Source organism: Ipomoea triloba, chromosome 5, assembly GCF_003576645.1.
Source record: "Ipomoea triloba cultivar NCNSP0323 chromosome 5, ASM357664v1".
NCBI lineage: Eukaryota > Viridiplantae > Streptophyta > Magnoliopsida > Solanales > Convolvulaceae > Ipomoea > Ipomoea triloba.
The window spans coordinates 27573253-27589836 of record NC_044920.1 but is presented as its reverse complement, the minus strand read 5'-3'; the positions used below and the strand labels follow the sequence as shown (position 1 = coordinate 27589836).

General features: G+C 37.3%; 4 protein-coding genes across 5 annotated transcripts in view; 3 read left to right on the top strand and 1 right to left on the bottom strand.

Annotated features, from left to right (window-relative positions):
* Positions 1-577, top strand: part of LOC116020504 (WAT1-related protein At5g64700-like) — a 7653-nt gene extending 7076 nt beyond the window's left edge. The window contains exon 10 of the mRNA XM_031260974.1: positions 382-577. Coding sequence (XP_031116834.1) covers positions 382-577 — 196 coding nt within the window. The remainder of the gene's footprint in view (positions 1-381) is intronic.
* A 1271-nt stretch (positions 578-1848) lies between these two features.
* On the top strand, positions 1849-5040 carry LOC116019018 (calphotin-like). 2 transcript variants are annotated; one of them, XM_031259082.1, is made up of 4 exons: positions 1849-2303; positions 3009-3906; positions 3991-4059; positions 4144-5040. In XM_031259082.1, exons 1-4 carry the CDS (start codon positions 2064-2066, stop codon positions 4842-4844), a joined length of 1908 nt encoding a protein of 635 aa, XP_031114942.1. In that variant the 5' UTR covers positions 1849-2063; the 3' UTR covers positions 4845-5040. The 2 variants fall into 2 exon arrangements, with proteins under 2 accessions (XP_031114942.1, XP_031114944.1); XM_031259084.1 differs by lacking the exon at positions 3991-4059.
* Positions 5041-5341: 301 nt separating this feature from the next.
* On the top strand, positions 5342-8235 carry LOC116019420 (neurofilament heavy polypeptide). Its single transcript, XM_031259606.1, has 2 exons — positions 5342-5701; positions 7404-8235. Exons 1-2 carry the CDS (start codon positions 5540-5542, stop codon positions 7839-7841), a joined length of 600 nt encoding a protein of 199 aa, XP_031115466.1. The 5' UTR covers positions 5342-5539; the 3' UTR covers positions 7842-8235.
* A 2052-nt stretch (positions 8236-10287) lies between these two features.
* On the bottom strand, positions 10288-13397 carry LOC116019690 (trihelix transcription factor GTL1-like). The gene is made up of 2 exons (XM_031259979.1): positions 12511-13397; positions 10288-11936 (listed from the first exon to the last, which is right to left on the bottom strand). The coding sequence occupies exons 1-2, from the start codon at positions 12744-12746 to the stop codon at positions 10685-10687; spliced, it is 1488 nt and encodes a 495-aa protein (XP_031115839.1). The 5' UTR covers positions 12747-13397; the 3' UTR covers positions 10288-10684.
* Between the last annotated feature and the right edge of the window lie 3187 nt (positions 13398-16584).

The window sequence follows — 16584 nt, the reverse complement described above, 5'->3', positions numbered from 1 at the left end:
TTTTTTTTTTTTTTTTTTCTCCAAAAAAAAATCATATTTTATTGTAAACTCATTTCTCCTCTCTTCACTCTTTTTCATATAATCACTTTTTTCATTAATGTCATAGAAAAACACAAAAAATTTACTATTGGGCTTGTTGAAAGCTAGTTTATTTCTTTGGAATTTTGACTGACTTTACCTATAGACTAGAATTAGAGCTGCCAAAATGGACTGGTGGGGCAGGGTCCACAAAGCCCACCTTAGGACAGGGTGAACTTTTAATGCGAGCCTAAGGGATCCGCCCCGCCATGTTTAGGCCCGCAGGGTTAGGCGGGGCCCGTCATTTTTATTATTATTATTTTTTTGTTAATTTGTACGTTTATAATTATGTATAAATTGCAGTATTCTGGGAGCGGTGTTCTTGATCGGAGGCCTATACTGTGTATTATGGGGAAAGAACAAGGAGCAAAAAATGGTAGCAAACAACACTAGTAATCCAACGGTTGAGAGCGAGAAGGGGTCAATCGTCGGATCAACGGAAGAAACCGAGACACTAGCTCCGCGCCCTCATCACCAACGTTCAACTTCTTTGGTGTAACCACCCCATCGAAGGAGATTGAGTTTATGTTCAGTAACTTTGCATATGAGATACATTACCAACCTTAAACATGATCTTTGAACTGAGAGTCAAACGAATTTATCAATGTACATTACAATGAACTAAAGAAATAAATTAATAAATTAGCATTCATAGATGAATTAAAGAAATAAATTGATAATTTATTACTTTCACTATTAACAAATTTAAATAAATAAATAAATAAATATATATATATATATATATATACATATATATATACATATACATATATATATATATATATATATACATACACATATATATATATACATATATATATATAATTAGTATAATAATAAAAAAAAAAGAATTTAATGAGATAGTAGAACCTATTTTTGCCCCAAAAAAGGGGTAATATGATAATATCCCCGCCCCAATAATCTTTCCCTTTTAAATGGGAGGATCGGTGTTTGTTGCCCACAATAAACCCATCATATTTGGTGTAATCTTACATTGCCGCTATGTGGTCTTATTTATGTGTCGTGCACACAATCTACCGCTTGAGAACTAACTAAACTGTCTGTGTGGGTTACTAGAACCTATATTGATTTAGGGAAAAACTTACAGCTACACCTTCGGTGAAACTTGTGTTCTAACCACTAGCACTTGTCAACAAGGACCACAATGAGATAAATTAGTTTATGTTGTCAATAATTGAACGACTAGAATCAAGACAACTAATAGGCAACTCACAGTTGTTTAACTTGAAACCTCGTAGTTACTAAGTCTAGTGGTTGACTAACTCAGTTAGGGTTGTCTCATTGTGGGTTCGTCATTGTGTAAATGCAATCTGACCAACCAATAATGTGTTATACGTGCTCGCATGGGCAGCTCATGGGTAGTTTCAGTTAGTCTAATGGATAAAATTTAGGAAGAAATATCAGAGATCGAGTTTCACTTGCAGTAGTGTAAGAGCAACCTCTCAGAGTGAAGGGGTTTCTTGTGCGTATTCAACTAAGTTATCATAATTTACATCTCCTAAATATTCTGTCGGGTCGAGATATGAGGGAGCCCCTGGGTTGAGAATTCAAATTTTTAGGAAGAAATCATGTGTTATACGTTAACAAAATAAAAAGTTAAGAGTAGTTTATATTTAAAATTAGGGAAGGAAAAAGGAAAAAATAAGTCCTCCAATCGTGAACTAAATTATTAACTAACGTTTTCTCAAAAATTATTAACTAACGTTAATTAATATTTTTGGTAAATAAAGTAGAGTCAGAATTCGCCTGCGACGGAGAACAATCGTCGGAGTCGGAGCAACGGACGGTTAACATTGCTCCTCCGCCATGTATAAAGTAGCTGCAGAGCTCCCTTTGGATCTCACTGCCCTCATCTCTCCCATCGTCTTCCTCGAGCGGCGAGAGAGAGAGAAAAGAAAAGACTATCTGATCTTTTCTCCCTCTCTCTCTTGCCACCGCCTCGATTCATTTTTTCACGCAGCGAGATGGGAGGATGTGCGAGCAGGCCTAAGGTTTTGAGGGACGACATCGACGCCCCGATCCCACTGCCGCTGCCGCGGGAAGTGGTGGTGAAGGAGGATCGTGGCAAACAGGAGGAGGTCACCAAGGACGTGGTGGTGGGGGTGGAAGAAGCCCCCGCCGTCGCCGTCGAGGGGGAGTCCCAATTTGAAGATGTCGATGGTGTTAACGCTATCCCTTCTGTGACTGATCACCTGTCCACTCAGGTAGCATTTTCATTTTTCTTGCATGCCATGTGTTTGATGTTTTGTTCTTCCTTGTTTCTCTGTAAATTTTTTTGCTGTTAAATTTGTGCCTGGAATCGCTGCATTTCTAACATTAAATCAAAGCCGAATACCATCATTTTTTTTAATTATTATTTTTGTTTATGATGCTTATGTTCTCATTTCATGCATGCCATGTGTTTGATGCTTTGTTCTTCTATATTTCTCTGTAACTTTTTTGCTGTTAAATTTGTGTCTGGACTGCATTTCTAACATTAAATCAAAGCCAAATGCCCTCTTTTTTCTTCTTTTTTTTTTGGTTTATGATGCTTATGTTCTCATTTCATGCATGCCATGTGTTTGATGCTTTGTTCTTCTATATTTCTCTGTTAACTTTTTTGCTGTTAAATTTGTGTCTGGAATCGCGCTGCATTTCTAACATTAAATCAGAGCCAAATCCCAACATTTTTTTTTTGAATTTTGTTTATGATGCTTATGTTCTCATTTTATGCATGCCAAGTGTTTGATGTTTTGTTCTTCTATGTTTCTCTGTAACTTTTTGCTGTAGTGTCTGGAATCGCTGCATTTCTAACATTAAATCAGAGCCAAATCCCAACTTTTTTTTTTGAATTTTGTTTATGATGCTTATGTTCTCATTCTTGTGCGATTCACAAAATTGAAGGTATTTTTGCTGTCTTTTGTTCTTAGGATGAAGAGCAGAGCTCAGAAGAGGTAAAGGAGGAATTATTTGAAACCAAGGAAGCTTCTGAACCATCCGAATCCAAGCCCCAAGAACATGAAAACCCAATAGAAGAGCAGGAGGCACTGGATCTCATTGTTGTTGATGTATCTGTAGAATTCGAGTCCGAAGAGACAGAAGTAGCTGCACCAATGGCAGCCAAGGTTACAGAGGCAGAAATATGCATAGAGGAGGCACTGGATCTCATTGTTGTTGATGCATCTGCACAACTCGAGCTAGAAGAGACAGAAGTAGCTGCACCAATGGCAGCCGAGGTTCCCGAAGCAGAAACATGCATGGAGAGGTCAGATACAGAAGTAGCTGCACCAGTGGCAGCAGAGGTTCCAGAGCCAGAAACATGCATGGAGAAGATTGAGATAGAAGTAACAGCACCAATGGCAGCAGAGGTTCCAGAGGCAGAAACATGCATGGAGAAGACAGATACAGAAGTAGCTGCACCAGTGGCAGCAGAGGTTCCAGAGCCAGAAACATGCATGGAGAAGATTGAGATAGAAATAGCTGCTGCACCAATGGCAGCAGAGGTTCCAGAGGCAGAAACATGCATGGAGAAGACAGAAACAGAAGTAGATGCACCAGTGGCAGCTGAGGTTCCAGAGCCAGAAACATGCATGGAGAAGACAGAGATAGAAGTAGTTGCACCAGTGGTGGCAACTGAGCTTCTAGAGCCAGAAACATGCATGGAGAAGACAGAGATAGAAGTAGTTGCACCAGTGGTGGCAACTGAGGTTCCAGAGCCAGAGCCAGAAACATGCATGGGGAAGACAGAGACAGAAGTAGTTGCACCAGTGGTGGCAGCTGAGGTTCCAGAGCCAGAGACATGCATGGAGAAGACAGAGACAGAAGTAGTTGCACCAGAGACATGCATGGAGAAGACAGAGACAGAAGTAGTTGCACCAGTGGTGGCAGTGGAGAAGACAGAGACAGAAGTAGTTGCACCAGTGGTGGCAGCTGAGGTTCCAGAGCCAGAGACATGCATGGAGAAGACAGAGACAGAAGTAGTTGCACCAGAGACATGCATGGAGAAGACAGAGACAGAAGTAGTTGCACCAGTGGTGGCAGTGGAGAAGACAGAGACAGAAGTAGTTGCACCAGTGGTGGCAGTAGAGGTTCCAGAGCCAGAAACATGTATGGAGAAGACAGAGACAGAAGTAGTTGCACCAGTGGTGGCAACTGAGGTTCTAGAGCCAGAAACATGTATGGAGAAGACAGAGACAGAAGTAACAGTGGCAGTAGAGGTTCTAGAGCCAGAAACATGCATGGAAAAGACCGAGACAGAAGTAGCAGCACCAATGGCAGTAGAGGTTCTAGAGCCAGAAACATGCATGGAGAAGACCGAGACAGAAGTAGCAGCACCAATGGCAGCAGAGGTTCCAGAGCCAGAAACATTCGTGGAGAAGACAATAGAGGATGTTAAGGAAGTAACAGAGGTTACTAGGATGGATGACGAAAATCCTGATTGGAAACTTTGGATTGCATCAGAAGATGATTTCCCAAAACCTGAAATTGAAGCAGAAGCAGAAGAGGTTGCAGAGGATAATGCCCCCAAAACCGAGATCGAGACTTCTCTGGAGGAGAAGATTGAAAGAAACCAAATAATAACTGATGAGAAACCTCAGGAGACAGAAGGAGAAGTTGAGAAACCTCAGGAGAAGAAAACACAAGGAGAAGAAACAGCAGCATTAGAGACAACTGCGACTGCTCCAACAACCAATGAATCAAAGAAGCCTTCAAAAAAACAGTATTGGCACATTGGTAAACTTCTCAGTTTTGGTAAAGCCAAATGAGAGTATACAACTAAGTAAACTCTCCTTCTTGTATCAATGACTGAACTCATTCCCTATAAATTTTGTTGCACAACAGAATGTCATTTGATATTCCTAGGTGCCCACCACCATTTTGTCACCAGTACCAATTTTGAAAGTGAAATGAAAAGCTATTGGAACTGTTTTCTTGAATGGAAATTTTCCTATTAGTGCTGAATATTAATGAACTTGGAATAGTTGGGCCACCTATTTACCTTCTTTTATGAATCATATCTAACACATGGACATAAAGTTACATCTTCTGCCACATCATCAAAGCACATTTCACGATTTAACTTCTCTTTCAAGAATTTAACAATAAGGTCAAATAAAAACTCTCGAGATTGAGTCAATTGTTTTATAAAATGATGAATTTGTTCAAGAATAGAGACAGGCAGGCACGTTGGACACCTATTAATATTAAAGCAGTGTCCCTGGCTACAACATGGCAGAATAAATGTCGGAACAAACAACATCGCTGTCTTCCCCACTCTATATATTGCTCTCCCTCTCCCCTACCCTCTTCTCCAACCCCTCTGTCTATTCACCAAAAGCCTGAGAATTTTTTTATATTTAAAAATACCCATTTTTAAAAACTCTTTTTCTTCTCCAGCCACTAAAATATCCTGCATTTCTGATACATATCCTGCGAGATATTAAGCTCATTGGGAGAGAACATGGGGGGTTGTGCCACCAAACCTAGGGTGTTGAAGGACGCCGGCGCCGGCGCCGGAGCTCCGATGCCTGAGCCGCAGAAGGAGTTGCCGGCGGTGAAAGAAGGAGCCGGGGCTGATGAAGAGGCCAACAAACGCCGTTCTTTAAGCAACCTGTTCAAGGAGGTACATTTATTTCCTGCTCATTTCTTGGTTTTAGTGTGTGATATTTGCTCGATTATGGTAAAGTTTCAAACTTTGTGTGCTTTTTTCAATACCCAAAGTGATTGCTCTTGAATCTTGGTGTATATTTTGTCTGCCTTGAATATGTTGTGGGTCCTGTCATGTTCAAAGGAAATAATATCTTTTCCTCGAGCTTGAAAGAATGAAAGGGGAATGGAAAATGAAATTCATTCTTCAAAAAAGAAGAAAAAGAAGAAGAAGAAGAAAGAGGAAAAGTTGTCTTTTTTACCACTTAATTATCAAGAACATGAATACAGACATGGTAGAAGGAAGGAGAAAAAAAAAACATGAATAGAGTGTTAAAGCTGAAGGTGGTTCCTTTTTCACTATTTTCCCCTTGCCTTTTGGCTTGTGGTCATGATTAGCCAAGCACTGGCAATCATTTCTTGTATTCCCATTCCCATTTGATTAAGTATTGTAATGAGTTGCAAACCGTGCCTCGTAAAACAGCATGCCCATCACACCTTTTTTTGATTTCAAAACACAAATAAAAGTAAAAGTAATGTTAACTTTCCCAACTTTTATCAGTTGTGTTGGTGCTGTATACTCCTGTTTCACAGAAAAATTTTAGACTATGGTATTGGAAGCTAGCTTGGTTTCTCTCCTATAGCGGGGAAAAAGAAAGTTGGACACAAGTCGCTTTCTGGCGTTTAGAGCTAATGATTTCAGAAATAAAGTTATGGCCAGTGGGGTTTGTTTATTTGTTTTGAACATGAATGGACTATTGGAATGCCATTACTTTTTTCTTCTCTAATGATTCTTTGCTGTAGAATCTGTTCTTGATTCATTGCTAAATGGAAACAAAGATATTAAGGGTTCACATAAATCTTTAATTGGGTGGTTTGGATCTTACGGTCATCCGGATCTTGGAAATGACCCATTTTGTTGAATCTTCCTATATTGACAAAAATGCCAAGTCCTGTCATGGGACCAGTTCATGTTCTTTCTATTTTGTTTCTCTGTGTTCGTATTTTTCTTCATGTTATTATCTGTGTTTTGGTTTGGCACGAGGCGATTTCAAGGATTGGTCAACCTTGTTCGATTTCACATGACCTGTTGTCTGTTGGTTTTGAGATCTAAGTTCTAATTTAGTACCTGTTCATAAGCAACATGGGGTGTTTTGTTATATATAGGATGCATATTCCATGATGATATTCACGTGTATTTAAATTCAGCCGAATTCTAGCTGTGTGTTCAGATGCAGTATAAATTTGACTAGAACAGTATAGTTTTTGTCTTGAGCATCGAAATCTAGTTCATTTGGATTGATGGAAGGCAATGATTAGTCTATAACGTAACGAGAAAAGAGTTTGTGAAAGACTTGGGAATGACAGATGACCTAAGGCTGTCAAATATGTTTCTTACCTGTGATAATGAAGAGAATTCTATATGTTTTTGTTATCTGATACCGCTTGTTAGGATCAAATGCTTACTACTACACTAAAAGCTATAGATAGTAGCGAAGGTGTTATGCCCGCCACATTTTCGATAGGCAGGGTGTTATAGCCCTTCAGGGGCTTCCCCGCCAAATTTGCTAGCATTTGCTTTAATATGCATCAAGTACACGACTGTTTATATCGTGTGCTTTGTTACTCGAGAGATATAAGTTCTTGAATTCTTGAGGCATGCATCTCGGTTTCTGTAGAGCGAGGAGAAGAGCTTAGAGGATGGGAAAGATGAGACCTATGAAACCAAACAATCATCTGATCTGTCTGCATCCAGTCCAAAAGAAACCGAAAAGCCAAAATGTGCAGAGGAGCAGACTCCAGCTCCAGTCGTTGATAATGCTCCTGCAAAAACCGAAGCACAAAAGACGCAAGAAGTTGCATCAACAGCAGAGGTCCCGAAGCTTGAAACACCTTGCGAGGAGGAGAAAATAGAGGACGTTAAACCAACAACAGAAGGTAAGAAGGATGAGCCCACCGAAGATTCTCAGAAATCTGAAACTCCTGTGGAGGAAAAAACAGAAGAAAAACCAACGGACACCCAAAATCCCGAGAAGAAAACAGAAGAAGCACCAGCAACGCCTCAAATAGAGGATAAAAAACCTCCGAGTACACTAGAGAAGACGATGGAGAACTGAAGTACTCTCTGCACTGCTAAGAATGTCGAGTGTTCTATATACAATGCAGAATACTAAACCATATTCAATCAGAAGATCACCGCCTTTTCCTTTCAGCCAACGCGTATTAGCGGGAAGGAGTCAATTCTTTTGAAGGATCAATATTTTGTACCATTTTGTGTGTGGTTTGGGCTTGAATTATTTTGTAGGATCAATACTCTGCAACATATTCTGTGTGATTTGAGATTTGTGACATTATATATGTTTTCCCCTTGTCTACTTGTGTGTCTGTATTGGTAGAGGTTTGCTCTAAAGACCAAATCTTTTTTGTACAATATAATACATTTTCATTGTATCTGCATCTTCACATTTATTGGCTGATTAGTCTGCATAATGAAATCTTTTGTGGTATCCATATCCTTGTTCCCAAACACATAATCATCATTCATGTTTCAATACACCCACACATACATCCCTACAGGCTACATTACATAACCTAAAAACAAAGCTAACCCAATGTTGGTGAGTTACTATCATTTATCAATGTATTTTCCTATCGGGTTGAGGTGTGGGTGTCCTTGGGGCGAGCAAAACAAACCTTTATTATACCATTATTGTACCTAGATATCCAAACAAACCTTTATTATAATCATTCAATTCAAAAGTAATGATAAATTGATAATCAACATTATATATTAACATTTAATTTAAATGTACATCATATAATTTAAAGAAAACTCTACAGTGCCAAAAAGCCCCGTGCATGCTACTATTAATAAAATAATAATTATTTACAAAAATATCACTTTTTTTACAACGAGAAAAACTCATAATCATTACCTGAGTGCATGCATGGGTAAACCTATTCCTAATAAATTTTACTCTTTTTTTTTTTTTCTTCGTTTAAACTAGTGGGCACGGTGTCATTTTAGTATGTTACAATTGGATACAATTAAATTAGTTTGGGCTTGTGAGGTAAAATGCTCTTAATGGAATTTCATTGAAGAGTAATTTCTAATTTTATTTCCTGCCAATCGACGGTTTTTTTTTTTTGGGGTGCACAAAGTTTGGATTTTTAAGAATATACTTATCACATTATTTCCAAAAAAAGAAAGAAAGAAAGAATATACTTATCACATGAATGAAATTTAATTAACTGAAAATTTTATCGAAAGTGTTAGTGGGTGGACGAACTTGTATTAAATTGAAAAATGGTAACATGTCATTGAATTTTAATAATTTGTTTTTATTAATCTCAAATTACATAAATCTAAATTTTTTTTTTTAGAAAAAAAAAAAAAAAATAGAAACTTGTTTCTTCCGTCATATGTAGAGATAGAGGAAAAAGTTGATCTAGCCTTTGGCTTCCTTCAATTGGACTGCACCTTCTTTTCACAAGTGGAAGACAAATTATACTCCGTATTATGGAACACATTCCATATTGCAAGGTTGACAGATAAATTTTTATTTTTAATATAATGAATGTTTATTTTCAAGTATTATACCAAAAAATAAATATTCGACATATTAAAAATAAATTTTTAATATATTAAAAATAACTTTATGTCAGTAGTCCACATAAAAATGTGAACTATGCTCTACTATATAACGATAGAGTCTTGTATTGCAGGACTATAGACACTCTGAAAGATCACTTCTTGGACTGCCTTCAAATGGTGCTTGAAGAATAAGCATGTAAAGACTCGCACAATTTTTTTCAAACTGTTTTACTGTCTTCTCCAACTCTCATCAATCTCTAGGGTCAATTTAAGTTTCTCCGACTCTCATCAATCTCAAAGGTCAAATTAAGTTCCTCAAATTGTTCTTACAGGTTTTGCCCCTCAGCTTTGAAGTGCATCCTGACAAGTGTTAGTGCCTAAGATTGTGCTCACTCACTCCACTAGATTGTAATGTACATGGACCAAACTATATTAAAAGATTAAATTCAATCAATTAGCTAGTATAACTAATGATCTTATTTCAATTTGGACTCTTAAGACTCTCCTCAAGTGGACAACTAGGCCATTTTGAAGACCACTTGCAATTGAATTGGACCTTCCCCTGAAATGAAAGTTTTGGACGCCACCAATTCCACGGACAACAGGGTAAACTCAGAATGGACCAAACAAGCTTGAGATTGAAACCTCCCCTGAAACGGAAGCTTGGACACTACCAATACCACGAACGGCAAACAATCGAGTAAACACAAAGTGGACTGAACAAACCTTGATACCATATTTGAATCTAAGATTGGGCTGAGGTCACTCAATTGTGTTGTAATGCACATGAACCAAACCACATTAAAAATATTGAATCCAATCAATTAAATGGAGTGAAGTCCACAACTCTCTCTCATACAAGACTCTTCCTAGATATAGCTACTTCAGTGATTGTTCTGTGTGTTAGACTGTTAGTGCAAGCATCATCAGAAGAGAAATTCAAGCTTTGTGTGAGTGCATATACAGAATGGTAGATACAATCATTCTTGTGTTTGTCCCTGTCTTAGGACAATGTTGTCTGCTAAACTTTTCAACAATCAAGAATCTGTTTTGTCTGAAAACGATACACAACTTACATGCCAAAATTTGAAGTATTTCACCACTGTGGATGCTTTTATTGCAATAAATAAAGAAGCAATCAATGAGATTTAGGTCTGTACTTGGGGGGAAGGGGGTACAAACTACAAACAAACACAAACTGACCAATTTCAACTTGTAAAGACACAAAGGACAGGGAATATGCAAAACAGCTTCTTAACACCTATTCTGTATCACTATTTACCCAACAATGTATGGTATATGATTGAATATGCATATTAAGGTGCCACGGTTTTGGGCAAAAAATTTCGAATTTTTACCTTAACCTCAAGGTTGGTTGGCAACAATCTGGAACCCATCTTCGCTCTCGCTATTATCTTCATCTACATCTTCATCTTCGTCGTGTTCTTGGGCTTGATGGGCGTTGTTTGATCTTTCCCCGTCCTCTTTCCCGGGCTGGTTTTGGGTCATGATTTGCAGTAACATTTCCCCGGCTTTGAGGTTGAAGTTGGGGAGATCTGGTGCGGGACTTAACTCAAGTTTTCGGGATTTGGTTTGATAGAGGGAGTCAAGAATGTGGAAATATGGGCAGGTTTTTGAGTCCTCTGGCCTTCTTTTATTGCTGTCTTTAACTCTCCTGTAATACTTGTTTATATTCTCCCATTTCTCCTTGCATCTTTTGGCATTTCTATCATATCCAATCTTTTTCATTTCAGCTGAAATGTCTTCCCATAAAGGGCCTTTTGATGATCCACTGTCGTGGTTTTGAAGGTCCAGATTTGTTCTGATTCGAATCAAGGCTTCCACTTCTGATTTAGGCCATCTGGATGAGCTTGGGGTGGTTTCTCCTGCGGAACCGTTGTTGTTGTTGTTCTGAGGTTCTAGAACCTCGGACTGAGGTTTCTGAGGTTGTTGTTCGGAGTGTACGAGGTTCTGAGATTGTTGTTGTTCGACGTGTACGAGGATTGGGTGTTTTGCGATTTTCTGCAGGAAAGCGATGACGGCGGCGTCTTTTGCCTCGGCGACGGCGCGTTCTTGGGCGAGGGATTGTTGTTCTCTCTTTAGCCTTTCGATTTCTTGTTTCTTCCAGGCTTCTTCTCTCGCCATTCTCTGGCTCTCGCACCGCTCTATCGCTTCTAGAAACTTCTTATGCAGATTTTCCTGTTTTTCTAGAACCTCCTTCATCAGCTTCTCGAAGTACCCCGCTAGCTTCCTCTCCCTCCTCCTCCTCGCCGAGCTCCCGCCGGAATCTTTCCCGGAGGAGTACGTCGTCGACGTCGACGCCGACAGGACGTCGGCGCCGCCGAAGCCGATTCGGAAATCCTGCACTATGTTGGTGTTGGGCTTTATCATCGCCACCGGCGTCGGAGACGCCAATTCCGCCGCGTCGTCGCCGGAGATCTTGTTGCCGCCGCCCTGCATGGCGTCGAAAACCTCCAGCTGCTCAAAGAATCGGTAGTTTTTCCCGGTTTGCCGCCCGGATCGGCCCTCCTTCGTTCTCCGGTGATATTTGTATATATTCTCAAATTTCTCTCTGCACTTTTTAGCGCTTCTATGATACCCAAACTCCTCCATTTTCCTGATCATATATATATAGCAAACAAGAACACCGTTAGAAAATTCTCAAAAATTATTCGCTTAAGCATTATTACGCTATATTTCTAACAATCAGAAGACTCATATTATAAATTACTAAGAATTAGTTCAGTTCTTCTGATTTACTATAACATTCTTGAAATTAGATCAAAATCAAACTTTGAAAAATTACTATAGTTCACTGGTTAGTTGAATTGACATCCAGATCTCTTATTCAAACCAGTTTCGGGTTTGAACTTTATAGTCGAATTGACATCTAGATTCCTTGTTTAAGGGAGTTTGGGGTTGAACTTCATCATTGTATGAATGTAATGTTATTGTTAAAAAAAAAAAACAATCTTACTTGATTAAAGATGATTAAACATCATATTAAGCGAAGAAGAAATAATTTGCACTTATCAATGTTGTAAGGATGGGATATATTCATTCATTCATAAGCTACCTTGATTACAGCTTTCTGAAATGCTCCAGAAAAGGGAAAAACAAGAAAAAAGGGACCAAAAATGGTGAAATTGAAAGAAAATCCCAGTAGAGAGAGATGGGATATGGAATCCTACCTTGAAACTTCATCCCAGAGAGGGCCTTTGAGCGTTGAATCACGAAATGCGAGGTCCATTTCAGAGCGAATCTTGAGCAGAGTGAGCGTTTCTTCGTGCGGCCACCGGTTGCCACCGGAGTTCTGGTTGCCGCCCTCTTCTTCCCCGCCTCCTCCGCCGCCGCCTCCGCCGTCATTCTTCGGCTCCGCCACCGCGCCGCCGCCCGGATTATCCAGCAACACTGCAGTTTCCAGCATATCTGTGGTCTGGGCAGCTCAAGTTAATAAGAAATTTTCTTTTTTTCTTTTTCTTTTTTGGTGAGTGAAGGTGAATTATTGGGGTAAAATCATTGCAGGGGGAGCACTTACTTCTTTTGGGTTGTTTTGAAATTAATAAAGTTTGAATCTTTTTGGGACAAAAATCAAAGAAAATAAAGAAATTTGTGATGGGTGAATTGATGACAAGAAAAATTGGGTGGTGAATATGTGATTGGTGAATTAGGGCTTTTCTTAGAGGTTGGGGGTTGTGTGGAGATAAGAAATGCAATGTTAAATAGTGACATGTCAGGATTTGATTGCTTGGAAATGGGAATTGTTGAATTTTCTTCCTCCTTTGACTTTTTCCTCCCAACCAATCAAATTTTGACGGCTAGTCAAATTGCTAGGGTGGAGCCTAAGAGGAACCAGCTTGGATCAATGGGAGATTTGGAGGGCACCTTTGGAATATTACTAAAAATATGCCTCCTCGACCAACTATTCCTAAACTTTTCAGGGTAAATCTCATCGATCTGTAATGACAGAAGTTAAATCTAATCCACCTGTAATGGTGTAATGGACTAATGACAGAAGTTAAATCTCATCGATCTGTAATGACAAAAGTTCGGTGTTTGTGTCTTATACAGTTGTGTTCGGTGGAGAAGCGTTTTAAAAAGGTGGAGTTGAGGTGGTGGGACTTTGATGAGGGGAGGCAAGAACAAGTGGGAGAAGGGGATAAGAAAAATGAGGTGAGGGATGGAAAAAGTTAAAAAAGAAAGTTGAAATGTCTATCCCAAGTTGGAATTTATAAGGTTGTTGTTACTTAAAACCTAAATATGGTTAAAAAGTCGGTCATATTTGGCCACCCCTTTTGCTTTTGAAGCCATGTTTGATTTCACACGAGGCTTTGCCTTTTTCTCTCTTTGGTTCCTAACTTTTCCTTTGCATATCTCTATCTGCACTTGCATACTTGCATGGAATTGTGGAAATTGCCTTTCTTACTTAACTCTTACTTGCAATTTATACTTACCATTATAAATATTCAACTCAAGATATTACGTATTGATATGATGCTTTACAATTCAATTATTAACTAACTAATAACACCCACTTCATTGTTGAAAAACTTATATTTCATCTTTTTTTTTTTACCACCCAAAACGTGGAAGGAAGTTTAAGCAAGAAAAAAAAAAAAAAAAAACTTGGACCACTGTTGGTGGTGGCTGGAAAGTGATCGTAGAGAAACCCATCAATTATTTATGTGGTAATTTAATATAAATATATTTTTCATGGTTATTATAAATATTTCAACAATCATGGTTAATATTTTTCTCTTAAAAAAATTCAACCACGGGTGATTGCAAATTAGGAGAACATACTGATAATTTAATTGACCAATTTTTTTTACTACTTTTGACTGGTATTGTGAAATATACAAAAAAAAAAAAAAATCAGATCTCCAAACTTGTAAGAAAAGTCCTTTCGAGTCGAAAAGTTTAGGTTTCTTACGACTTCAGAGTGAATGAAAATTAAAAAACTTTCAAGAGTGCTTTAGTTTCTACGTCGACCATAAGAATAATGCATGATTGAAATTGTTAGTTAATCAAAATTATACAAGGCAAGTCTCTTGTCAACCTTATGCACCTATACTTTATCAACTAGTCAAGAATATTAATTGACAAAAGTTAAAATTTAATAATAAAATACAATATCAAGGTTGTTATTTGACATAAGAATTGACATGCATAATGCATTTCCTTTTTTAAAAAGTTAATTCGTGTTAAGTGTCAAAAAGTAAAAATTAACAAACAAATTTTATAGTACCAAATAAATTAAAGGATTAAAACTATTATGAATTACTAAGAGTCTATGTGTCCTTGTCATATTGTAACTCTTATTTTGTATTTATTTGTTGTATTATATGACTCTATTATTGATTAAATTCAGATTTTTACTTTTCTCATATGAATTTCACGATAGATCAACACTCAATCTCGTCATACATTTTTTACTAATTGCTCAATAGAGAAATAAAAAGTCCAATTCCCTATTATATCAGAGATCAATCAGTATATCAAAAAATAAATAAAAAGTAAGAGTACGTGTAATATAATTTAAAAAAAAATAAATAAAAGAGAGAATTATCCTTTGGAATGGGAAAGGGACAAACAATGATAGGTGTAATGAGTGGGTTGAAATAATGGAGGGGTGAGGTGGTGGGCTTGGCTTTGATGAGAAGATAGAAAGGAATATTAATGGAGGATAGGAGAGGGGGGCACTGTGTATTATGTCATTCTCATCATCATCATCTTGCCAATGAGTGAAGGAATTGTCATCCTCTCTCTTTACTACAAGCTACTATTCATTCTCACATTCATTGACTACTATGCATTTATTCTTTACCAATTTATATTGGCATTTACAATTAGGTGGGTTGTGGTAAATGTCATATTTGTAAAAATATTTTGAAATAAATGTCAAATAGATCACTGAACTCCACACTAAACTGCAATTAGACCATCGAACTCAAAAAAATGCAATTGGATCCTTGAACTATACAAAGTCCTACAATTAAACTCAAAATGACCTGTTTACCTGAAATTGTGATGGCTTGGCGGTTACTATTTTTTAAAAATAAATTTTAAATAACTAATTAAAAATATTTTAAAATGTTAACCGTCACATCAACACAATTTCAGGTAAACAGGTCATTTTGAGTTTAATTGCATGACTTTGTGTAGTTCAGGGACCCAATTGTAATTTTTTGAGTTCGATTGCCTAATTACAATTTGGTATGTAGTTCAGTGATCTATTTGAGTATTTGACCCTTATTCCAAATATTGTTTAGCCTTTAGGGCTTTGGTCGACTTGCTTTATGCACTAGGGTGGAGTTCGATTATATTCCTGTCATAAAAATTAAAGGTCCTTTTACTTTAGAAAATTGTTTTATGTTTTTTATTTTCTAATTTTCAATTTTTTCTATTCTCATCAGTTTTCTACTTAGAAAACTTATTTACTAACACTTATATTTTTTGAGTTAATATTTAAAGAGTAAAGAGTTAATTTTAGCTGATATTCATTATCATTGATGACAATTCTAAATTTTGTCCCAAACTATTATTTTTGTCATTTAACACCCTACACCATTATTATACAATTTTGATGGTACTCATATGGATGCTAAAAATACTATTAAAAATCATTACAAATTTGTGTTGACATGCACATATCTAGATTTGTAACACGTTTTCTTTTCGTTTCTTTCTTTGGGTATTCAGACACATATAAATAGGCTTGATATTTTTCTTAAAACTACCGAAAATACTTGTCATTATTATTTAATTTCCAAAGAAACCAACAACTTTTATATAAAACACGAAAAATGTGAGCATTTTTAGTCAAATATAATTAATTGATTAATTTCAGTCCAATTCCAATTAATAGTGACTTCACAGTCATTTTCTTGTGAATAATGCTGGGCCAATTTTTTAGACTTTTTTATACTCCGTTTCACATTTTAATCTGTACCAAATATTTGACTGACCACTGAATGTTTATCTTGTTTATTATAGAAATTTTGGGTTATAAAAATATAAAATATTTTTTAGTCTACAATAAAAATAAAAAATTATTGGTGACTTTGATCCATAACCACAAATCATAATTTAATAAGTTTGAATCCCAAACTTGAAGATCCTCCGTTGTTCTTGTATTAGAGATGATAAGTAGATGAGATATCATAAGATGTGTCTCAACTAGCTTTCAAGTCCCAAATATGTGTACACTAGCACACACAAAATGTCAAATTGATACTTCCCCCCCCCCCCCCCCCCCCCCCCCC

Coding starts and splice junctions, on each gene's coding strand:
- LOC116019018 (XM_031259082.1), top strand. CDS start 2,064: ATGGGAGGATGTGCGAGCAGGCCTAAGGTTTTGAGGGACGACATCGAC. Junction 3,907..3,990: donor GAAGACAGAGACAGAAGTAG/TTGCACCAGAGA, acceptor AGACAGAAGTAG/TTGCACCAGTGGTGGCAGCT. Junction 4,060..4,143: donor GAAGACAGAGACAGAAGTAG/TTGCACCAGAGA, acceptor AGACAGAAGTAG/TTGCACCAGTGGTGGCAGTA.
- LOC116019420 (XM_031259606.1), top strand. CDS start 5,540: ATGGGGGGTTGTGCCACCAAACCTAGGGTGTTGAAGGACGCCGGCGCC. Junction 5,702..7,403: donor TAAGCAACCTGTTCAAGGAG/GTACATTTATTT, acceptor CGGTTTCTGTAG/AGCGAGGAGAAGAGCTTAGA.
- LOC116019690 (XM_031259979.1), bottom strand. CDS start 12,746: ATGCTGGAAACTGCAGTGTTGCTGGATAATCCGGGCGGCGGCGCGGTG. Junction 11,937..12,510: donor CTCTGGGATGAAGTTTCAAG/GTAGGATTCCAT, acceptor ATATATGATCAG/GAAAATGGAGGAGTTTGGGT.